The 17,366-nt window shown below is 44.1% G+C and overlaps 1 protein-coding gene across 6 annotated transcripts in view; it reads left to right on the forward strand.

The window, feature by feature from the left end:
• The window catches only part of TBC1D1 (TBC1 domain family member 1), a 208,025-nt gene that overhangs the window by 95,573 nt on the left and 95,086 nt on the right, over positions 1–17,366 (forward strand). For 5 of the 6 annotated variants that reach the window (XM_036331236.1, XM_036331259.1, XM_036331240.1 and 2 more), the window contains 3 exons: positions 12,601–13,119; positions 14,989–15,078; positions 16,861–16,965. In XM_036331236.1, coding sequence (XP_036187129.1) covers positions 12,601–13,119; positions 14,989–15,078; positions 16,861–16,965 — 714 coding nt within the window. The remainder of the gene's footprint in view (positions 1–12,600; positions 13,120–14,988; positions 15,079–16,860; positions 16,966–17,366) is intronic. The other variant, XM_036331249.1, reaches the window with a different exon arrangement.

A 17,366-nucleotide genomic window follows, 5' to 3' on the forward strand; every position in this document is an offset into this window, starting at 1 on the left:
CCGTACTGTGTTCACAAATGTAGTAATTTGAATCACATTCGTTTTTCTGCATTTCCTAGGAAGCAATAAGAGTATTTGTCTGATTCACAAGGCTAATGGTTTATCTAAACTCAAGTTTGAAATGTTCATAAAATAGACTAGTTCTTACTATTATCACAATTTTAACTTTTTAAAAGATTTTGTTATTGATTTTTAGAGAGAGAGGGAAACAAGCAAGGGGAGAGAGAGAGAACCATCAATCCGCTGCCTTTGGCACGCCCCACACCAGGGATGGAGCCCGCAGCCTGCAGGTGCATGGGATGCTGCTGAACCAAGTGAACCACACTGGCTAGGGCCACAAGTTTGATTCTTTAAGCTGCACATTTTTGTCTTAAGCAAGTGCCAATGCAAAGGACGGTCTTTTGAATATCACTTTTAGACCGTCATCTAAAGTTTTTGGTTTCCATAGGTAATGAAGTTTATTTTTCAGATTGTTTTTCATGATTTAAAGGCTTTTGTATGTTATGTAGTGAAGCATCCATTTCTAGACGGTGCCACATTCACCTACACCTCAGTACCCAGCACCCCAGTGGTCCAGAGGTGTCCGTGTTTGTGTAAAATGGAAAGAATGGTTTTTCCTCAGTGGCTTGGTGTGCGGATTCAGTGAGACAATCCGTGGAAAGCACGTGTCGGCACAGAGTTGGCTTTGATAAGTGGCGATTGGGGCCTGGGATACCGTATTAACGTCACTAGATTCAAGTGCCGATGCCAGAAGCTTAGCTTCCCCCCAACAGTGTGTATGTGAAATATTGGTGTCACACCTCCTCTACCTAATATTAGGTAAGGTTAGAAAATACAGCCATTTTGTTTGTTTCTTTCATTGTAATCTACAGCTTTTACCTGCAGTGCTTTGGTGTATTTTCAAGTGAATATGTTTAAATTGAGATGCATTAGCATTACCTTATTCACTTCACACTTTAAGGTGGAGAAACACAAAATTGCAATTTATTTGCCTCTTCCACTGGAGTGCGTGTTCAGTAAACCCTGACGCAGGCCCGCGGGGCCCACAGAAATGAATCCAACAGTCTCCCGCCCCAGCCCAACTGTGGTGTGGGAATCACACTCCGTGCTGGGACCTGGATGACCCAGAGGCATGGTGCCTGGGGAGCTGGGATGGAGCAGAGATGTTTGAACTGGATCTGGAAGAATCAGATGCTAGTGGAGAGTCAGTGGAAGAACATTCTAGAGTCAAGGCTCCCCTGCTCGCTTGCTGTTGTCAAATGTGAGCTGCAACCCAAATAACACTTTCTTGAAATGAGGATGCAAAAGTATTTATTTATTATGTTTTTCCTGTTCTCCCACTGGCAGGGATCATAGAGAGTTGATTGAAAGTAATTTTCATCTGTATATTAGACTAAATTATCACATTCAAGGACTAGCTAGGAAAAAAAAAAAAACACCCCACACATCAAAATTAAATTGAGTATTTATAACATTTGAAAAGAGTTGTAATTATATAGTGATGAAGCATTTGCGTTGTGTAGAAATTAATTCCATAACTCTAACTAATGGACTCCTGAGTTTTACCCAGTTGGAATTTTCTTTCTTATTGACTGCATCATGCCATTTTAATTTCTCTTTGGAGAGTTTGATGGCTGTGGCTCCTGGTGCAGCTTTCCCATTTCAGTTGGCTTTATGTTTGCCTTGGAATGGAGGGCTGGCGCCGTGGCCTTATTCATATATACAGTATATACACGCCGTGGTCCCAAGAGAGATGACGGCTGGCAGGGGTGATCTTATCCTCGAGTGAGTGATGTTGGTTCTCCCAGCTCCCTGACTTCCTTTAGTCCTGGGGTCTGAGGATGGGAGTCAGGGGGAAGGTCCATAAATTGGATGGGGGGAAAAATCGCATCTTCATTTTTACTAACTTCCTACTGAAATTTAACATCGTCTTCAATCATGAATGTAGTTATCAAACCCAGGAGCATTAGCAGCTCCTGTGACGGTAACATCAATAAATTCAGTTATTTTTTTATTGCATGATAGTTGTTACACATTTCTTAAAAATGCTGTCAACGCTCACCATTACTTTGAATCACAGCAGTTATTTCACTTGCTTCTAGGTCTTGTTAAATATAGTGATAAACACATAGTACTGTGTCATAATTATTTGGATAATTTTCTTTTAGTATAATTAAGTTCTATTGTATTCCTCCGTGTTCTAGTTTTTGCATTTAAAAACCTCATTCTGAGAAGGGTCCGTGGGGGTCTATCAGAGGGGTATGTGAACAGAAAGCTTGGGAGCCTCTGTGTTGGTCCTGGGGTGCATTTGAGAAATGTTGCATGCCAACATTTGCTTAGGGCGGACTGGAAGGAATGTGGGGTATATAATTAAAAGCTGAAATACTGTCTCTCAACCTAAGATCCCATACAGTCTTGCCTGTTGCCCCAAACTCACAGCAGCACACAATTTGACACAACCTCAATAGCTCTTGTGATCATGGTGTGACGTATGCTCACCACACACAAGGGTTAAACTGCATTCTCTATAGCCTTTAGAGAACCCATTCCCACCCAAAACTGGTTAAAATAAAAATAGCTTAGGCACTTAGAGGGGTCCATCTTCAGCTGCCTCGAAAAATCTTATAATCCGAAAGGACCTAGTGCCAGTGTTCCCGGTTTACTATTTTTACAGCACTCATTCCTCCTACAAATACTCGTCGCACGCATACTTCGCACGCGCGTTGCGTTGGGAATATTGAAGATTCATCCTGGTTCCCTTCCCAAATCTACTTGAGATGTGTCTTCCTCATCATCGAAAACCTTGAAATCACTGAAGTCTTCTTTTCAGTCGCAACCATTCACACATCGAGCAGATTTATCTTGCTGTGTGCCAGGCCCTGTCCTAGGCACTTTGGACTATGTTAGTGAGCAAAACAGACAGTGATTCTCCTCTCTTGGAGCTGGCACGCAAGCATGTGGTGTGCGCTTTGAAGTTTGCGGACTGTCCTGAACGTGCACAGAAGCTGCTTGCCGCTCGTGGACCTGCGTGGTGGGGTCACGTTCTGCTCCTGTGGCTCCTTGTGTTCTGCTGCCTCAGCTCCGGTGTAGTCACAGCGCTTCTACGCTTAACTGGGTAGTGTTGCTGGAAAGTGGGGGGTGGGGTGAGGTGGGGGAGAGCTCTGTTGTCTACAGGGTATTTGGAAATGTGGTCAAATCTTTCAGTGGTTGGCCTTATCTGCTGCTGGCCGGTATAGATGACATTTTTGTCATTTATTAGCAGTTCTGTACTGAAAGACATTTGGCATAATTACTAGTTCATTGCCTTTAGGTACTGTTACTTTACTTTTTTAGTGGTTTAGAACCATTTATTTTGCATGTGGCTTTGTGGGTAAGGAATTTGGGAAGGCCTCCACCGGGCAGTTTGTCCGCCTGGCTTCACGGGGGGCAGCGAGGTCTAGGTGATTCACTTCCGAGGTGGCATCTTTGCTCACGTGTCCCTGTCTCAGCACTCCTGGGGCTCAGAACCCAGGGCTGCTCCCTGTGGCTTGGGCTTCGCCTTCAGTTACTGTTCCTTTACAGAGGCTGACCTTTTCTTACTCTGCAAACGTGAAGGTAACAGCTAGGCTTTATGGGGGGCTTATTTCAGCGTTGCAGGTGCAGAATTCCCCCAACAGGGTCCGTCAGCTCAGTGGAAAGATTCGTGGCGTCAGCTGGGGCAGGGCTTAGGGCTGACTTTCTCCTAATAGTTGCGACCAGGGGCAGCGAGAGTTCATCTCCATCTTTTTCAAGGTTATTCTGTTTCAGTTTCTGCTTCAGGATGTCCCTCTTAATGGACTATTTCTCTCCGGTCTAGTGAGCAACTATGGGTTCATGGTCATGATTTCTCCTACTTACCTCCCGCCCCACAACACGCACACAAGCACCTCCCATATTCTAATGTCCCTGGGGGTGCAGGCAGTTGATGCGAAGGTTGGGATGCTCATCACACATTTGCCAAAGGGCTTATTAGTGAGCAGAGTTTGTGACAACTAGCGTACGGTAAAGTGGAATTGGATCCTGAATAGGTTAAAAAAGTTGTTTTTCTTTAAGGTATTCCCATTGTGTGCAGTGTTTGCAGTGAATGAAATGGCTGCTGTGGTTATCAGAAAGGAGTGAGATGGTTCTATGTGGGTTGACGTGTTAATGCTGTAGGCCCATCCATGGTGATAAAAGTAAGTTACAGGGCACTGTGACCCCCTCCTCCAGTTTTTTTGTAAAGGAAATGACCTTTTAATGTGCAAAAGAACCACATGTAAGAACTAGCAAACTGTTAACTGTGGATATTTCTGGGCTGGGACTATGGGTGACTTTATATGTTTCTATATTTTTTTCTTTCTTCTACATGGTCGTGTATTAAGCTTAGTGTTAGAAATAAGAGATGAGTAACGGGGACATTGTGCTGCTGGGGTTTGAGTGGGAGCTGGAGCATAGAGAAGTGGTAAAGCAATCAGTACTTGGTCTCCTTGGTTCGTGAGGTTGGCCCTTGCATGCCAAGTGATGCCATGGCCGCCTCCTGACCTTGACTCCTGGAAGGGAGTCGGAGGCAGGGCTCAAGGCGTTCCTCTGTTCTGTCCCTTCTGCTCAGTAGCAACCTGCCCACAGAAGGTCTTGGTCATAGAACAATTGACTTTCCAGTTCAGCTCAGAGAAGTCAGCCCCTTTGGCCTAGAGCAGTGATGACGAACCTTTTGCGCTCGGCGTGTCAGCATTTTGAAAAACCCTAACTTAACTCTGGTGCCGTGTCACATATAGAAATTTTTTGATATTTGCAACCATAGTAAAACAAAGATTGATATTTTTGATATTTATTTTATATATTTAAATGCCATTTAACAAAGAAAAATCAACCAAAAAAATGAGTTCGCGTGTCACCTCTGACACGCGTGTCATAGGTTCGCCATCACTGTTTTAGGGCATGAATGAGAACAGGTGAAAAAGACTCCAGTGTGTGCCACCTCATAGAAGGTCCACATTCTCCTCCTCTAAAGTTTGTGCCTAAGATTACTGATGTGGGTGTGAACACACAACACATGGGTAACTCATTAGTTTGAAAATAAATTTTAATAAGTTTAATATGTTTGGTCCTGGTTGATTTTATGTAGAAGCAAAACAATATTGGTGTGCAATGCTCTAGCTGATCTTACTGTTTTGTTTATAAATACACATGGTATGTATGACCAGCTATTCTTTCACTGATGGTCTCTCCCTCGGTGACCGAATTTGAGACTGACGATGGCGTGTATCCTGGAGAAGGAACCAGACGTGTTTTTATTCCCTGACTTGTAGAAAAGGGACTCCAGTGTCCCCTTTCATAGATTTTGTAACATACATAACTAATGTTGGGCTATTATTAATTGCTAGCTCATTGTATTTGTGTTTCTTAATCAGTGAGAGATTATTTTGAAGTAAATTTTGATCAAAATGATAGAGTAGCCTTTTTTAGAAGGCATTCACTCTTAGGTATTTCATTAGCGGAGGCCTCTGAAATGCAGGGAATTTATTTGCAAATCAGATGTGCCCGTATCATCAGATATCTGGGTGGCGATGCTGTGTTTTTGTCTTTGATAGTTTGTTCACCTCTGCTGAGAGCATGGTCTGCAGCTGGGCTGCGTCTGTGCTGCCACAGCCTATAATCAATCCATCATTTTGGGGTGTAATGGTGTGGGGGATGGTGAGGAGGTGGCATTCCTTACCTCGGGGCATGCCGAAGGACAGGTGATACATCCGGGGTTCTGCCCATTGGAACTGTGGGGGCTTCTGAAAAGTGCAGGGACCGGGGCCCGCCACCAAGCCAGCTGCTATGTCTACAGTGGGGTGGGCTAGACATTCACTTTTAAAAATATTGGCAATTGTGAAGTGTGAATCAATACATTTGAGTTGTGAGTCAATACACTAATGCAGGGGTCCTCAAACTTTTTAAACAGGGGGCCAGTTCACTGTCCCTCAGACCGTTGGAGGGCCGGACTATAGTTTAAAAAAAGACGATGAACAAATTCCTATGCACACTGCACATATCTTATTTTGAAGTAAAAAAACAAAATGGGAACAAATACAATATTTGTATTTGCATGTGGCCCATGGGCCGTAGTTTGAGGACCCCTGCACTAATGGAAGGCTTGGACTTCGAGGACTATGTTCCCAGGTTGAACATTTCAATGGTTTATTCCATGATTTCTGTTAATATTTATGCAACCAATCAAAGTGTTTTGACTTTTCAGACTTGTTTTAGAAAACGTAAAATAATTTCACAATCTTACAGTGATATCTTTTTTCACTCTTTCATTTCCTTTCTTACCTTCTCCCACTCTCTCATTTACTCTTGCAGCTATTAAATAACTTCTTTTTTGTTGGATTTTAGTCTCTATGTTTTAAATGTTTGAAGAAATGTGTTGGTTTGATCAAAAGGTTGTGGTGAACCTTTCAAACGATTATTTTGGAGTGTGATACTGGGTTTTGTGTTTGCATAGGCTCTTTCCATGTGGTCTGAAAGCTGCGTTTATCTAGTTTCCATTTCAGAAGTAGCGAAGCAGAATACTGCTGCTGTTTAACACATGCTGAGAGATATGGGTGAAGGAGGGTGTGTGGCCCTGTGTTAGCGGCTCGCAGTCAACAGCATTTCCTCTGTGCCTGACGCTTCCTCAGCCAGCTCATGAGCACATCTGATCTCTCTCTTGGGAAGATGTGACATACTAGTCAGACCCTGTGGCTTACTGTTAGGGCCAAGCAGGAGTCGAGGCATTAGTAGTAGCCAGGGCTGGTAGACAAGACAGACCTCTCTACTCAGGACCCCGTCTCCAGCTCACATTCTCTGCCTGGCTCGTGTTTGTGTTCCAGCATCTGTCGGTATATTGACAGTCACATATTTAGACGTGTCTCTCACCTCGCGCACGGCAAGCCTCACAAGGACAGGAGGAATCACGTCCTCTTCACTGTACGGGCCTTACATCTTTGTGATGAATCTTATCTCAACAAGCCGCACTGTTGGGTATAAATGCTCACACATGTCCTGTCTAGATACTGTCAGAGAGGCGAGCCATTCTCGTTAAATAACGTGCGTCCCGAGCACTAGTAAGAAGAAACTTTCTTTAGCATTTTGTGTGGAATTCAAGGCATGTAAGACAGAGTGAGGAAATACTTGGTTTAGTTTAGCCACCCTCCTCCCCCCCCCCCCCCATTTACTTTGTTTATCACCAACAAATAAAAAATAATCGCCCATTACCAACATCAAAACACAAGGCCGTTCCTTCGAAGTGCTTGTTTTAACTCCTGGCAGGGAGAGAACTTGTCATCCAAGGGACAGAGTACATACAGTGTGGCCTGCCATATTTTTGCAGTTTTGGAATGTTGTAATGTTAAATAACAGGGAAAAATGCTAGCATTGTAAGGACAAAATATGGGCTTCTTTAGATTAATTTACTATTTATTTGTTACCATTTATTTGTAATGGAATGCAATTACACCTCACAGTGTGTTTATAATCCTTTCAAATCCCTATGTTCTTAAAAAGAAAGTTGACTCAAATGTTCAGATAAGGACTTTATTTACAGAAATGAACATTTCTGACTCTCTTAGAGTATCATTTTCTGGCTACTTAATAAAGAACAATATTCACTTGAGCCCGCTGCTGAAAGTTCGTACTATACCGTGCATTTGTTGGTATGTGGATTAGAAAGAAACTTGCTTGGGTTGTGAAGTAAGTGCAGATTTGCCTTACAATGGAGCTTTAGTATAAACTCAAAGAAATCAGCAGAGAGCAGTTCGGAAAACTCTTATGTCTAAACTGGGCCGCTTTATTATTGATGATTCCTTTTTGTTGCACGTTGCAATGTAGAAGGAAATAAAACCAAATTTCAAACCCTTGTTGAATTTATTCCAGTGAAATGTTTTTCAGATGCTTGTCTTTGGTTAATTTTGATTTACTTTATCTGCTTATCTGCAGTCAGAAATGACGTAGACATTATTGCTGTGACTAAACTAAAAAAAGATTTTTGTTAAAAGTACCCAGATCGTATCAGTGGGAATATATTCCACTGGCCTCAGCGTATTTGCCTACAAGGGTCTGTTTGTAAATATTGTAACTTTGAAGTGTATGTCCTTGTAGAGACTGAAGTTTGACCTTGAGGCATTTTTCAGGTAAGTTTGCTTCTTTTGGGGGGTTAGTGTCGGCACCCCACCCCCCACCCCCTTATTTGTACGTATCTCTATCAGCTGCCAGCTCCAGCAGACCTGGCTTGGCCCTTGCTGTATTCTGTTGCCTCCTCTCCCTTCCTGGAAGTGGGAGTGCTGGCCTTCCTGGCACCTCTGACATCATCCTTGCCTGCCTGCCCTCCCCCTTCTCTGCCTGAAATGTGGGTATATCCCACGGTCCCATCTTTGCTCCCTTCCTTTACTTTCCCTTTTTCTCTTTCCAAGGTGTGAGCTACCTCCTGTGTATGAGCTGTTGGCTTCCGAGTCTAGGTCTCCTGCCTTAGGGGCCAGGCCCATTTGTGTATCTGCCCACCACAGGCCTTTACTTCAGGTCCCCTGGTCTCACTCAACATGGACAGAAGCAGAACTCATTGTGATGTCCCCCCAGGCCCACCTCTCCTCTGTTTTCCTGACTTGGGCCAGTGGCACAACCGTCTACCAAGAAGGCTAAGCCCGAGCCCTGCAGGTTACGTGCAGTCTTCGGTACGCTCACCTCCTGCTCCCAGGTGATCGCCAAGCCCTTTGGGTTCAGTCTTCCAGGATCTCTCTTTCATCCTTTCTCTCCATCTTCAGTGCTTCCTTCTGAGTTCCGCTCCCAGCAGACCCCATGTCAAGTACTCGGTACTCCCTTCCCTCCCATTCATTCGTCTCACACCCTGAATCCCTGCCTCCTGGCATCGCATCATACCTGGAAACGTGTTTGAAAATAAATGACGTGAACGACCCAGTTATCACATGTAACAAGTAACAGTGCAGTTGAGTCGAGGACAGAGTTATAAAGAATGGAGAGTTCAGGATTTCCTCACACGTGGGCATTATGCCTTCATTTTTCAGAAAGCAGCGCCCAGGTCTGTTCTGGTGAAGGGAACGACACAATGGATAGAGGTTTACACAATTACACACATTTGGAGCCATTTTTAAAAAAAATTAAATAGTCTCCTAGTATACGTGAATGATTTATAGTAATCTTTAACATTAGATTTTTAACTGTTCATGATTCATTGTTCAAATGATGTTGGGCAGTATACCTTCAAATATCCTGAGATTGTTATATTCTTCTGGCCAGGATCCCAGGGATTTTTCTAACCCCAGTTATCTCCTTTACCCACATTACACATGACTCACCAGAGCAGGGAGAGGTGGGCCCTGGTCTTCCACTGCCACATGTCATTTTAGGAACCGGATGACAGTGTAGAAGAAATTGGGGTTGGAAAAGCTTCCACAGCTCAACCCAGCCAAGGCACAATGATCTCTTTACAGCCCCTCTGCCCCTGCGAAGTGAGGGAACAACCAAGTTCTCTGCTTTGTGTCTTACTGTGTCTGTGCCACTTATTACCGAGTCACCATAAACGCATGTGGCTTCACACATTTTCTCTCCCTTTTGATACATAATGGAAGACACATTACTCACTCCAGATGCACCGGGTGACCCAGCATATACTACTAGTAGACATGTCAATTATATATATATATATTTTTAAAAAATATATTTTTATTGACTTCAGAGAGAAAGGGAGAGGGACAGAGAGACAGAAACATCAATGATGAGAGAGAATCATTGTTTGGCTGCCTCCTGAATGCCCTCCAGTGGGGGTCGAGCCCACAACCTGGGCATGTACCCTTGACCGGAATCGAACCCGGGACCCTTCAGGCCGACATTCTATCCACTGAGCCAAATCAGCTAGGGCCAGAAATGTCAGTAATTTTAACAAACCTCAAAAGACTGAGTAAGCTTTGAATGTTCTGTTCAGAGAGAAGGGTTAGTAATTGGGAAGACTCATGTGACTCCTGATAAAATAATTCCACACACTTGCTCAGAAAAGTGACAAGGTTCCTGACTTGCATAAGTTGGTTATTTTTCTTCGAAAAACATCATTATTATTTACTTCACAGATACAACTTTTAACTGAAAAATCTTAATAAGCATTTTTTTTTTCAAAGAGAGAAACTGAGGCTGATGTTGCTGAGGTCTTGTGGTGACTTGTTGGCAAAGGTGTGAATGAAACCTCGACTCCCTACCTCTTTCTTCTCTTTGTCCTGCCTTTTTTATATTGATGAACAATTTTGAGGCCTCCATGCGATGTATAATTACTTAGTGGTAGAAGAGTGAGCTACAGCACAAGCAAATAGTGCAGACAGATGCTTGATGTCTGTTGACATTTCACCTTATTTAGTATCATTTAGGTTTTATACTTCATAATCAATTTTTAAAATATCCTTAAAGGTATTTTGACTTTTTGTTGTTGTTGTTGTTAATCCTCACCCGAGGATATTTTCCCATTGATTTTAAGAAAGAGTGGAAGGGAAGGGGAAAGATAGACAGAGAAACATCGATATGAGAGAGACACATCGATTGGTTGCCTCCTGCACGGGCTCCCACCAGGGCTGGGGATCGAGCCTGCAAACGAGGTACATGTCCTTGACCGGAATTGAACCTGGGGCCCTTCACTCTGCGGGCTGACGCTCTAGCCACTGAGCCAAACTGGCTAGGGCTATTTTGACTCTTTATATGATAAAATACCTTGAAATGACATATCATAATCTTTTATGGTAGAGAGATTGTCTTTAAGATGTGCTTGATATGAAATCACAGAGAAAAGAAAAAAAATCTTTTGAGTTTTAAGGGATTATGTCATGAACCCAGAATATAAGCATACTTTTAAAATCTATTAAAACCACCTCCATTTACTGTATTATATTGATCTTTGACCTAAATTGAAAAGGTGTTGCTGTTGTTTTTCCTTCCCTATAATGTTTTAAAAAAGACATTGGGCCAATGGGTATTGGACTTTAAATCGAATTATCTAACAGAAAAAAAAGGAAAAAAAAATTACTTTGGGTGTTAGGTCATGACAATAAGTAGGCACTTCCTTATGGGAGGTTGAATCATGCCCGTCTTGTTTAGTGTGTGGCTGATCGCACAGACCTACCCACCGCGGCCGCAGACTCCGCCTCCGTCTGCTGCTGCTCTGAACCCTGAGGGATCTCCTCCCAAGCTACTGAGGAGAGGGTGTAGCAGTCAGGACCGCAGTAGCACAGTAGAGCACTTTGTTCATTCTCTGATCGTGCCTTTACCTTGAACCTAAAGGCTTGGGCATCTCCGTGAGTGGGAGCCCCAGTGTGTTGCTGTGATAATGATGCCGCCATGGTTGCTTCCTCCTTGATTAAAACCTCCACGCTCTGCACTTAATACTATTCAACTATTAGGGAGTACAGGACTCGGCAATAAATTGTCAGTTGTTGTTGAAGAAAATGATTTGAAGAAATGTTTTGTAAGATTATTTCCGTCTTGCCATCCTCATCCCAGCCATTTATTGCGGACAGCTTTTCCAGGTACATTGCCACGAGATCTAGAGTCTGCATAGTGTTTTGGTGAGCTGCATTGGAGACAAAACTCTCCGGGGGTGATGGCTTCTCCAGAGAGGACCTTTGGCTTTGCACTGGCACCAGCCTGGGTTTGAATCCAAGGCTAGCCACGTTGGCTGTGCATCCGTGGGCCAGTTGACTTAACCTTGTGGGGTGTGGGCATGTGAATCTTCTAGAGTAGCCCCTCAGATGTAAGAGGTGCTTTATAAATACTACTAGAGGCCCGGTGCACGGAGTCCTGCACCGATGGCCTGGCCTGTGGGGTTTGGGCCAAAACTGTCTCTCTGACATCCCCTAGGGGTCCCGGATTGTGAGAGGGTGCAGGCCAGGCTGAGGGACCCGACTGGTGCACAACTAGGCCAGGGAGGAGCCGCAGAGGGCTCCAGGGCATGTCCGGCCTGTCTCACCCAGTCCGATCCGCCCGACCCCAGCAGCAAGCTAACATACCAATTGGAGCATCTGCCCCCTAGTGGTCAGTGTGTGTCATAGCGACTGGTCGACCGGTTGAACGAACGCCTGGGCACTTAGAATATTAGGCTTTTATTATATAGGATTCCTCATCTCTTCCCTGTGAAAGTTGTGTATTTTGCACCCATGGGAGGGCAGACTTCTTTTTCTAGAACAGGGGTGGGCAAACTTTTTGACTTGAGGGCCACAATGGGTTCTTAAACTGGACCGGAGGGCTGGAACAAAAGCATGGATGGAGTGTTTGTGTGAACTAATATAAATTCAAAGTAAACATCATTACATAAAAGGGTACGGTCTTTTATTTCAATAGTTTTATTCATTTCAAATGGGCCGGATCCAGCCCGCGGGCCGTAGTTTGCCCACGGCTGTTCTAGATGGTCGGTACACTGACAGTGAGACAAGTGCCAGGAAAGGAGTGGACAGATTCCTGTGGGATCCTCCTTTGGTGCCCTGTGATGGAATGTGCAGTGAAGCCGGGGGAGAGCACGGTGTTGGCTCCTTGTGCCCGGGAGTGCCCACTACTCCATGTTCCAAATAACACTCCTTCCTCTCTCGGCAGGTGCCCGAGATCATCAGCTCCATCCGCCACGCCGGGAGGATCGCCCGCCAGGAGGAGCTGCATTGCCCCTCGGAGTTCGACGACACGTTCTCCAAGAAGTTCGAGGTGCTCTTCTGCGGCCGGGTGACCGTGGCGCACAAGAAGGCGCCGCCGGCCCTGATCGACGAGTGCATTGAGAAGTTCAACCACATCAGCTGCAGCAGGAAAGCCGAACTTGACCTGGTCTCCCAGAACTCCGAGGCCAGCAGCCCTGCTGCGGCGCTTTCCTTCACGGATAAGTTCCGATCGGTGCTGCAGCCCGCGGGGCCCACGGAGCAGGGCCGCTGGCCCATGCGCAAGTCCTACTCGCAGCCCGGCCTGCGCTCCCTGGCCTACAGGAAGGAGTTTCAGGATGGGAGCCTGCGGAGTCACAGTTTCTTCACCTCTTTTGATGAAAACGACATTGAGAACCACCTCATCAGTGGACACAATATTGTGCAGCCAACGGATATTGAGGAAAATCGAACTATGCTTTTTACGGTAAAACATCACTAAGCCTCGTGGTCATCCCCAGTCTTGAGATAAGCAAATCTGCTTTATTGAGCGAAGAAGCTTAGTACATTGCTTTTGGATTTATGTGGAATCCATGTATTTTTATCCTCAATAATTCTTTTCTCAGGATAAAGTCCTTGCTTGAGCCCTAAGCCTTTAAAGTCATCAAGGGGAAGGATAAAGAGAATCCATTTTCTTGTATAATTTTTATCTCCCCCAACCATGCTTATAAAGATAACTTGTCAATGTGGAAGGAACACAGTTAATATGTGTAAAAGAGGCCCAGAAAGGGATTTTAAAAAATGTATAGTAATTTCAAGTCATCTGTTTCAACAAAATCTTTTTGGAAAATACTCCCTCCTTGGTATTTTTATTAATGTATAAAGCATTTATGCTTTGTTAAGCAGGGCAATTGGATTTGGAGATGACGTGATATTTGAAATTTACACCCAAACTGAAATGTTAGTTCAGCCAACGGCCTGCTCACTTTTTTCTAGAAGTTTGGTAAACTGATAATGGGCCAAACGGCAGAAAAGGAATAGGCAGGGAGGCTGTCCCTGGCAGGTGGGGTTGCTGCATGCGCTGCCCTTTCTGGGAGTCCCCTGGGTCTGAGCTGATGGGGGTGGAGCTGTCCCAGCAGGGAGCTGGCCTCTGAAGATGGAGAGAACTGATCGTTCCTTGACCCCCCTCTCTGTTGTTCCTTTGACTTAAGGTTGAGCAGAATTACCTTATCTGTCCTGTCTTGTTCTTGTGCCTGACCCAGGGTAGTAAGGAGCTGGCTACTTAGTTTAGTGCTGATGGCTGTATGCAGGTTTGCGATCAAGAGCGTGAGTCAGGGAGCACAGGGCTGACTTCTTCCCGTTTTCATCATAGACCTAGTGTACTGAAGGGTGCTGCTAGCAGTCACTCTTGTGCTTTCATCTGTATTTTTGAAAAATTTCTCTTGGAGTCATTGGGAAAGCTGCTCGGTGCATTTATTTCCAAGTACTTATTGTGTGTCCACTGCATACAGGGTCCCTTGCAATACACCGGAAATACAGCAGTGAACAAGACACGTGGTCTCCGCCCACGTGGAGTTTAGATTCTGGAAAGAGAGACCAACAACGGGTTGCAAGTAATGATCTCATTACAGTTGGGATAAATACTGCAAAGATAAGCAGAGGGTGCTGCCAGAGCCTCGGGGGGCCTGGGGCGGCTTCTTTGGGGAGGTGACTCTCACCGAGCAGAGGTTTCGGTGTGGACAACCAGCAGAGCGTCCTGGGTTCGGGGAGGTGCAGGAGAGGAGGCCCCGGGGGAGGGACGGAGCACAGACAGCAGGTGGCCATGGCGGCTCAGTCCTGGAGCGGAGTCGGCTGTGCTGACTCAGGTCAGTACGACAGGGTTAAGTTGTGCTGATGCTCTAACTTTACAAAGTCTGGTACACAGTACAGGAATGCCTAGCACATAGTAAGGACACCACAAAGGGTAGATTATTTTAACAATAATTTTAAAAGACGTAGAAAAAAAGTCATTAGCAAACTGTTTGGGACGTTTTAAAAGACAGTTTCTGTTTTCTGGGAGATTCACTTACGTAGGAGCTGAGGCGTTGCTGCTGACTTTGGCTATGTGGTTCTCCCATCGCACGGAGGACCGCCGTCTGACGTAGGCGAACGCGCTCAGTTGTCCTGCACTACCCGGAACCCGTAGGTTAAATGACAGCCTTGGAAGCGATTTTACACGGTGAGGTAGTCAGAATGTTATAGACGCTTGCCCCTCTTATCCTTTATTCCCATGGGTCATGAAATGAGAAAGTTTATGAGATAAATTTGAATTCAGCTTTCATGAGAAGCTGGTTGCTTCTTTTGTTTGTCTTTTAAGATTGGTCAATCTGAAGTTTACCTCATCAGTCCTGACACCAAAAAAATAGCATTGGAGAAAAATTTTAAGGAGATATCCTTTTGCTCTCAGGTAAGCTCAAATGGGTTATTGGCTCAATTGCAGTGGAATTTTTACTAAATTATTTCCATATCTGTCCATCAATGGAAGTGCTAAAGGTCACAAGATGTCTGTGTTCTAAGTACTTGATTTGTGTTCTTGCATTTCTTCCTCCTTGGATATGTTAAGGCAAAATGTGAATGTAATTTCGAAATTAAGGATTTTGTTTTTAGAAACAATAACCTACTGGAGAAAATAGGTCTACTTTTCTTTTTTTCAATTATTGGTGGTAATATTCCCAAGAGGTGATTCTCATGTGTATATGTGTATATCTGTGGGCATGTTGTTTTTTTTTTTTTTCCTAACGTTTTATATATATATTCATACATATCTTTAAATAGATACTTATTTCTTCTTTACAAACTTAATAACTTTATTGGGTACCAATAACATGATTTCTTCTTTCTCAAAATAGAATAGACAGCGATTATTTTTGAGGATGTTTTGCTCAGGATAATGTCTACTTGAGTTCTTTCTTGATAATCTCCCAGCGAGTTCCATAGATTTTGGAGAATCGATCAGTTATAAATCAGCTGTGCCAGTTTTATTCAGGATCTTCCTCACAACTATGAGGTCACTCAAGATACTGTTTGACGACTTTTTAAACTCTGACTTCTCATTTCCTCACTTCCATTTTCTCTTAATAAGATGATGAAGATCTCATTGTTTATTGATTTATAACATGATCTCCTTAAGGCTTCAAAGGGATTTCCCCCCCCCCAAATGTGAAACTAAAGACTGTTCCTCAATAGATCAAATAGGGGACCATTTACAAAGGAACAGTTTTTCCAAACCCTGTTCCCCCGAGAAGGAACCTCTAGCATGTGCTGCACTTGCTGCTGGAGAACACTGAGCAGCCAGCCAGTCCCTGATTGCCACGGGTCAGAAAATATCTGATCGAACGTGAGATTCTCCGCAGAACTTTTATCTTGATTTGCTGCTATTTCTATGGAAATGGTAATGCTTAATGTTGGCTTTTTCACGTGATGGTTTTATGATTTCCTCAAGTTTACGTAATCGCCTGACCTTCCCGCGGTCCGCACTCAGACCTCCGCCGGCGGGTGCTCTCAGGAGACCCCACACATGAATGTCTATGGACCATGTCCTCTCTGTATTAAGGTGCCTCATAGCTGATACGTTCAAAACAAGTTTAGATATTAATATTTATTAGAAAGGGCTCTTAAAAACAACGACGGAGCCCTGGCCTTAACATCTTATGTTTAAAAGCTTCTCTTTCCTTTGTGATTATAATTTCTGGCTCCTTCTTCATACCAGTTTACTTCAGTATTTGCCCATTTATTGTATAAGTACACGCACGTTTTTGAATCTTTTAACCTTTGTGTCTGTGTGTGTTTGCATGTGTACATGTACGTGTGTGTGTGTGCATGTGTGTGTATGGTTGTGTTTCTTCATTAATCTGTGGTCTGCTTTTGATTTTCCATGTAGCTTTTTATTCTTTAATACCTCCGAAAAATTCTCATATTTCTGTGTCAACTTTTCTTTCCTTCCTTTTAGTGCTAAAATGAGCATTAAAAACTCCAGGTGTGAGATCTTATTGTGGGAATAATCAGAGTAGCATTTGAGAAGAACAGTGTTCATCATCATATTTGAGAGGGGTTTTTAGATGTTTACCTGAAGTAATAACGTGATGGTGCCCTTTCATGTGGCGTGGTGTAAATTGGCAGTTGCCTTCCTGGCAGCCATGCCTCTTTCGGATTCAGCTCAACGTTCCTTCCTCTCTCCCACCTCCCACAGGGTATTAGACACGTGGACCACTTCGGGTTCATCTGCCGGGAGTCGTCGGGAGGCGGCGGCTTCCATTTCGTCTGTTACGTGTTTCAGTGCACAAACGAGGCTCTGGTAAGCCGGGCGGGCAGCGCTCACGTGAACCCTTAGCGACGAGGACTTTCAACCTCATGGATTTTTCTTTCCTTAGCAAAACCGCAGTCTCATTGACATACTGTTATTTGGCTTTACTATTCTTTCATGACTATTTAATTAGCACGTATCTGAGATTCACTTGGGTGTGCATTTTCCGTTTTCATTATTTTTTAAGAACTGGCTCGCCTGCACCCCCTGGTTTAGCAATTTTAAAATGTCATTTTGGACTTTTGGTCAGAGGAATTGGCTTTTTCACTCCGTAACTAATTGGTGCTTTTAGTTTTTCTCGTATCCCCTGTAAGAGCCCTGAGCATCTAGGCCAGTGGTTCTCAACCTTCCTAATGCCACGACCCTTTAATACAGTTCCTCATGTTGTGGTG

Source organism: Myotis myotis, unplaced genomic scaffold (assembly GCF_014108235.1).
Source record: "Myotis myotis isolate mMyoMyo1 unplaced genomic scaffold, mMyoMyo1.p scaffold_m19_p_1, whole genome shotgun sequence".
Classification (NCBI taxonomy): Eukaryota; Metazoa; Chordata; class Mammalia; order Chiroptera; family Vespertilionidae; genus Myotis; species Myotis myotis.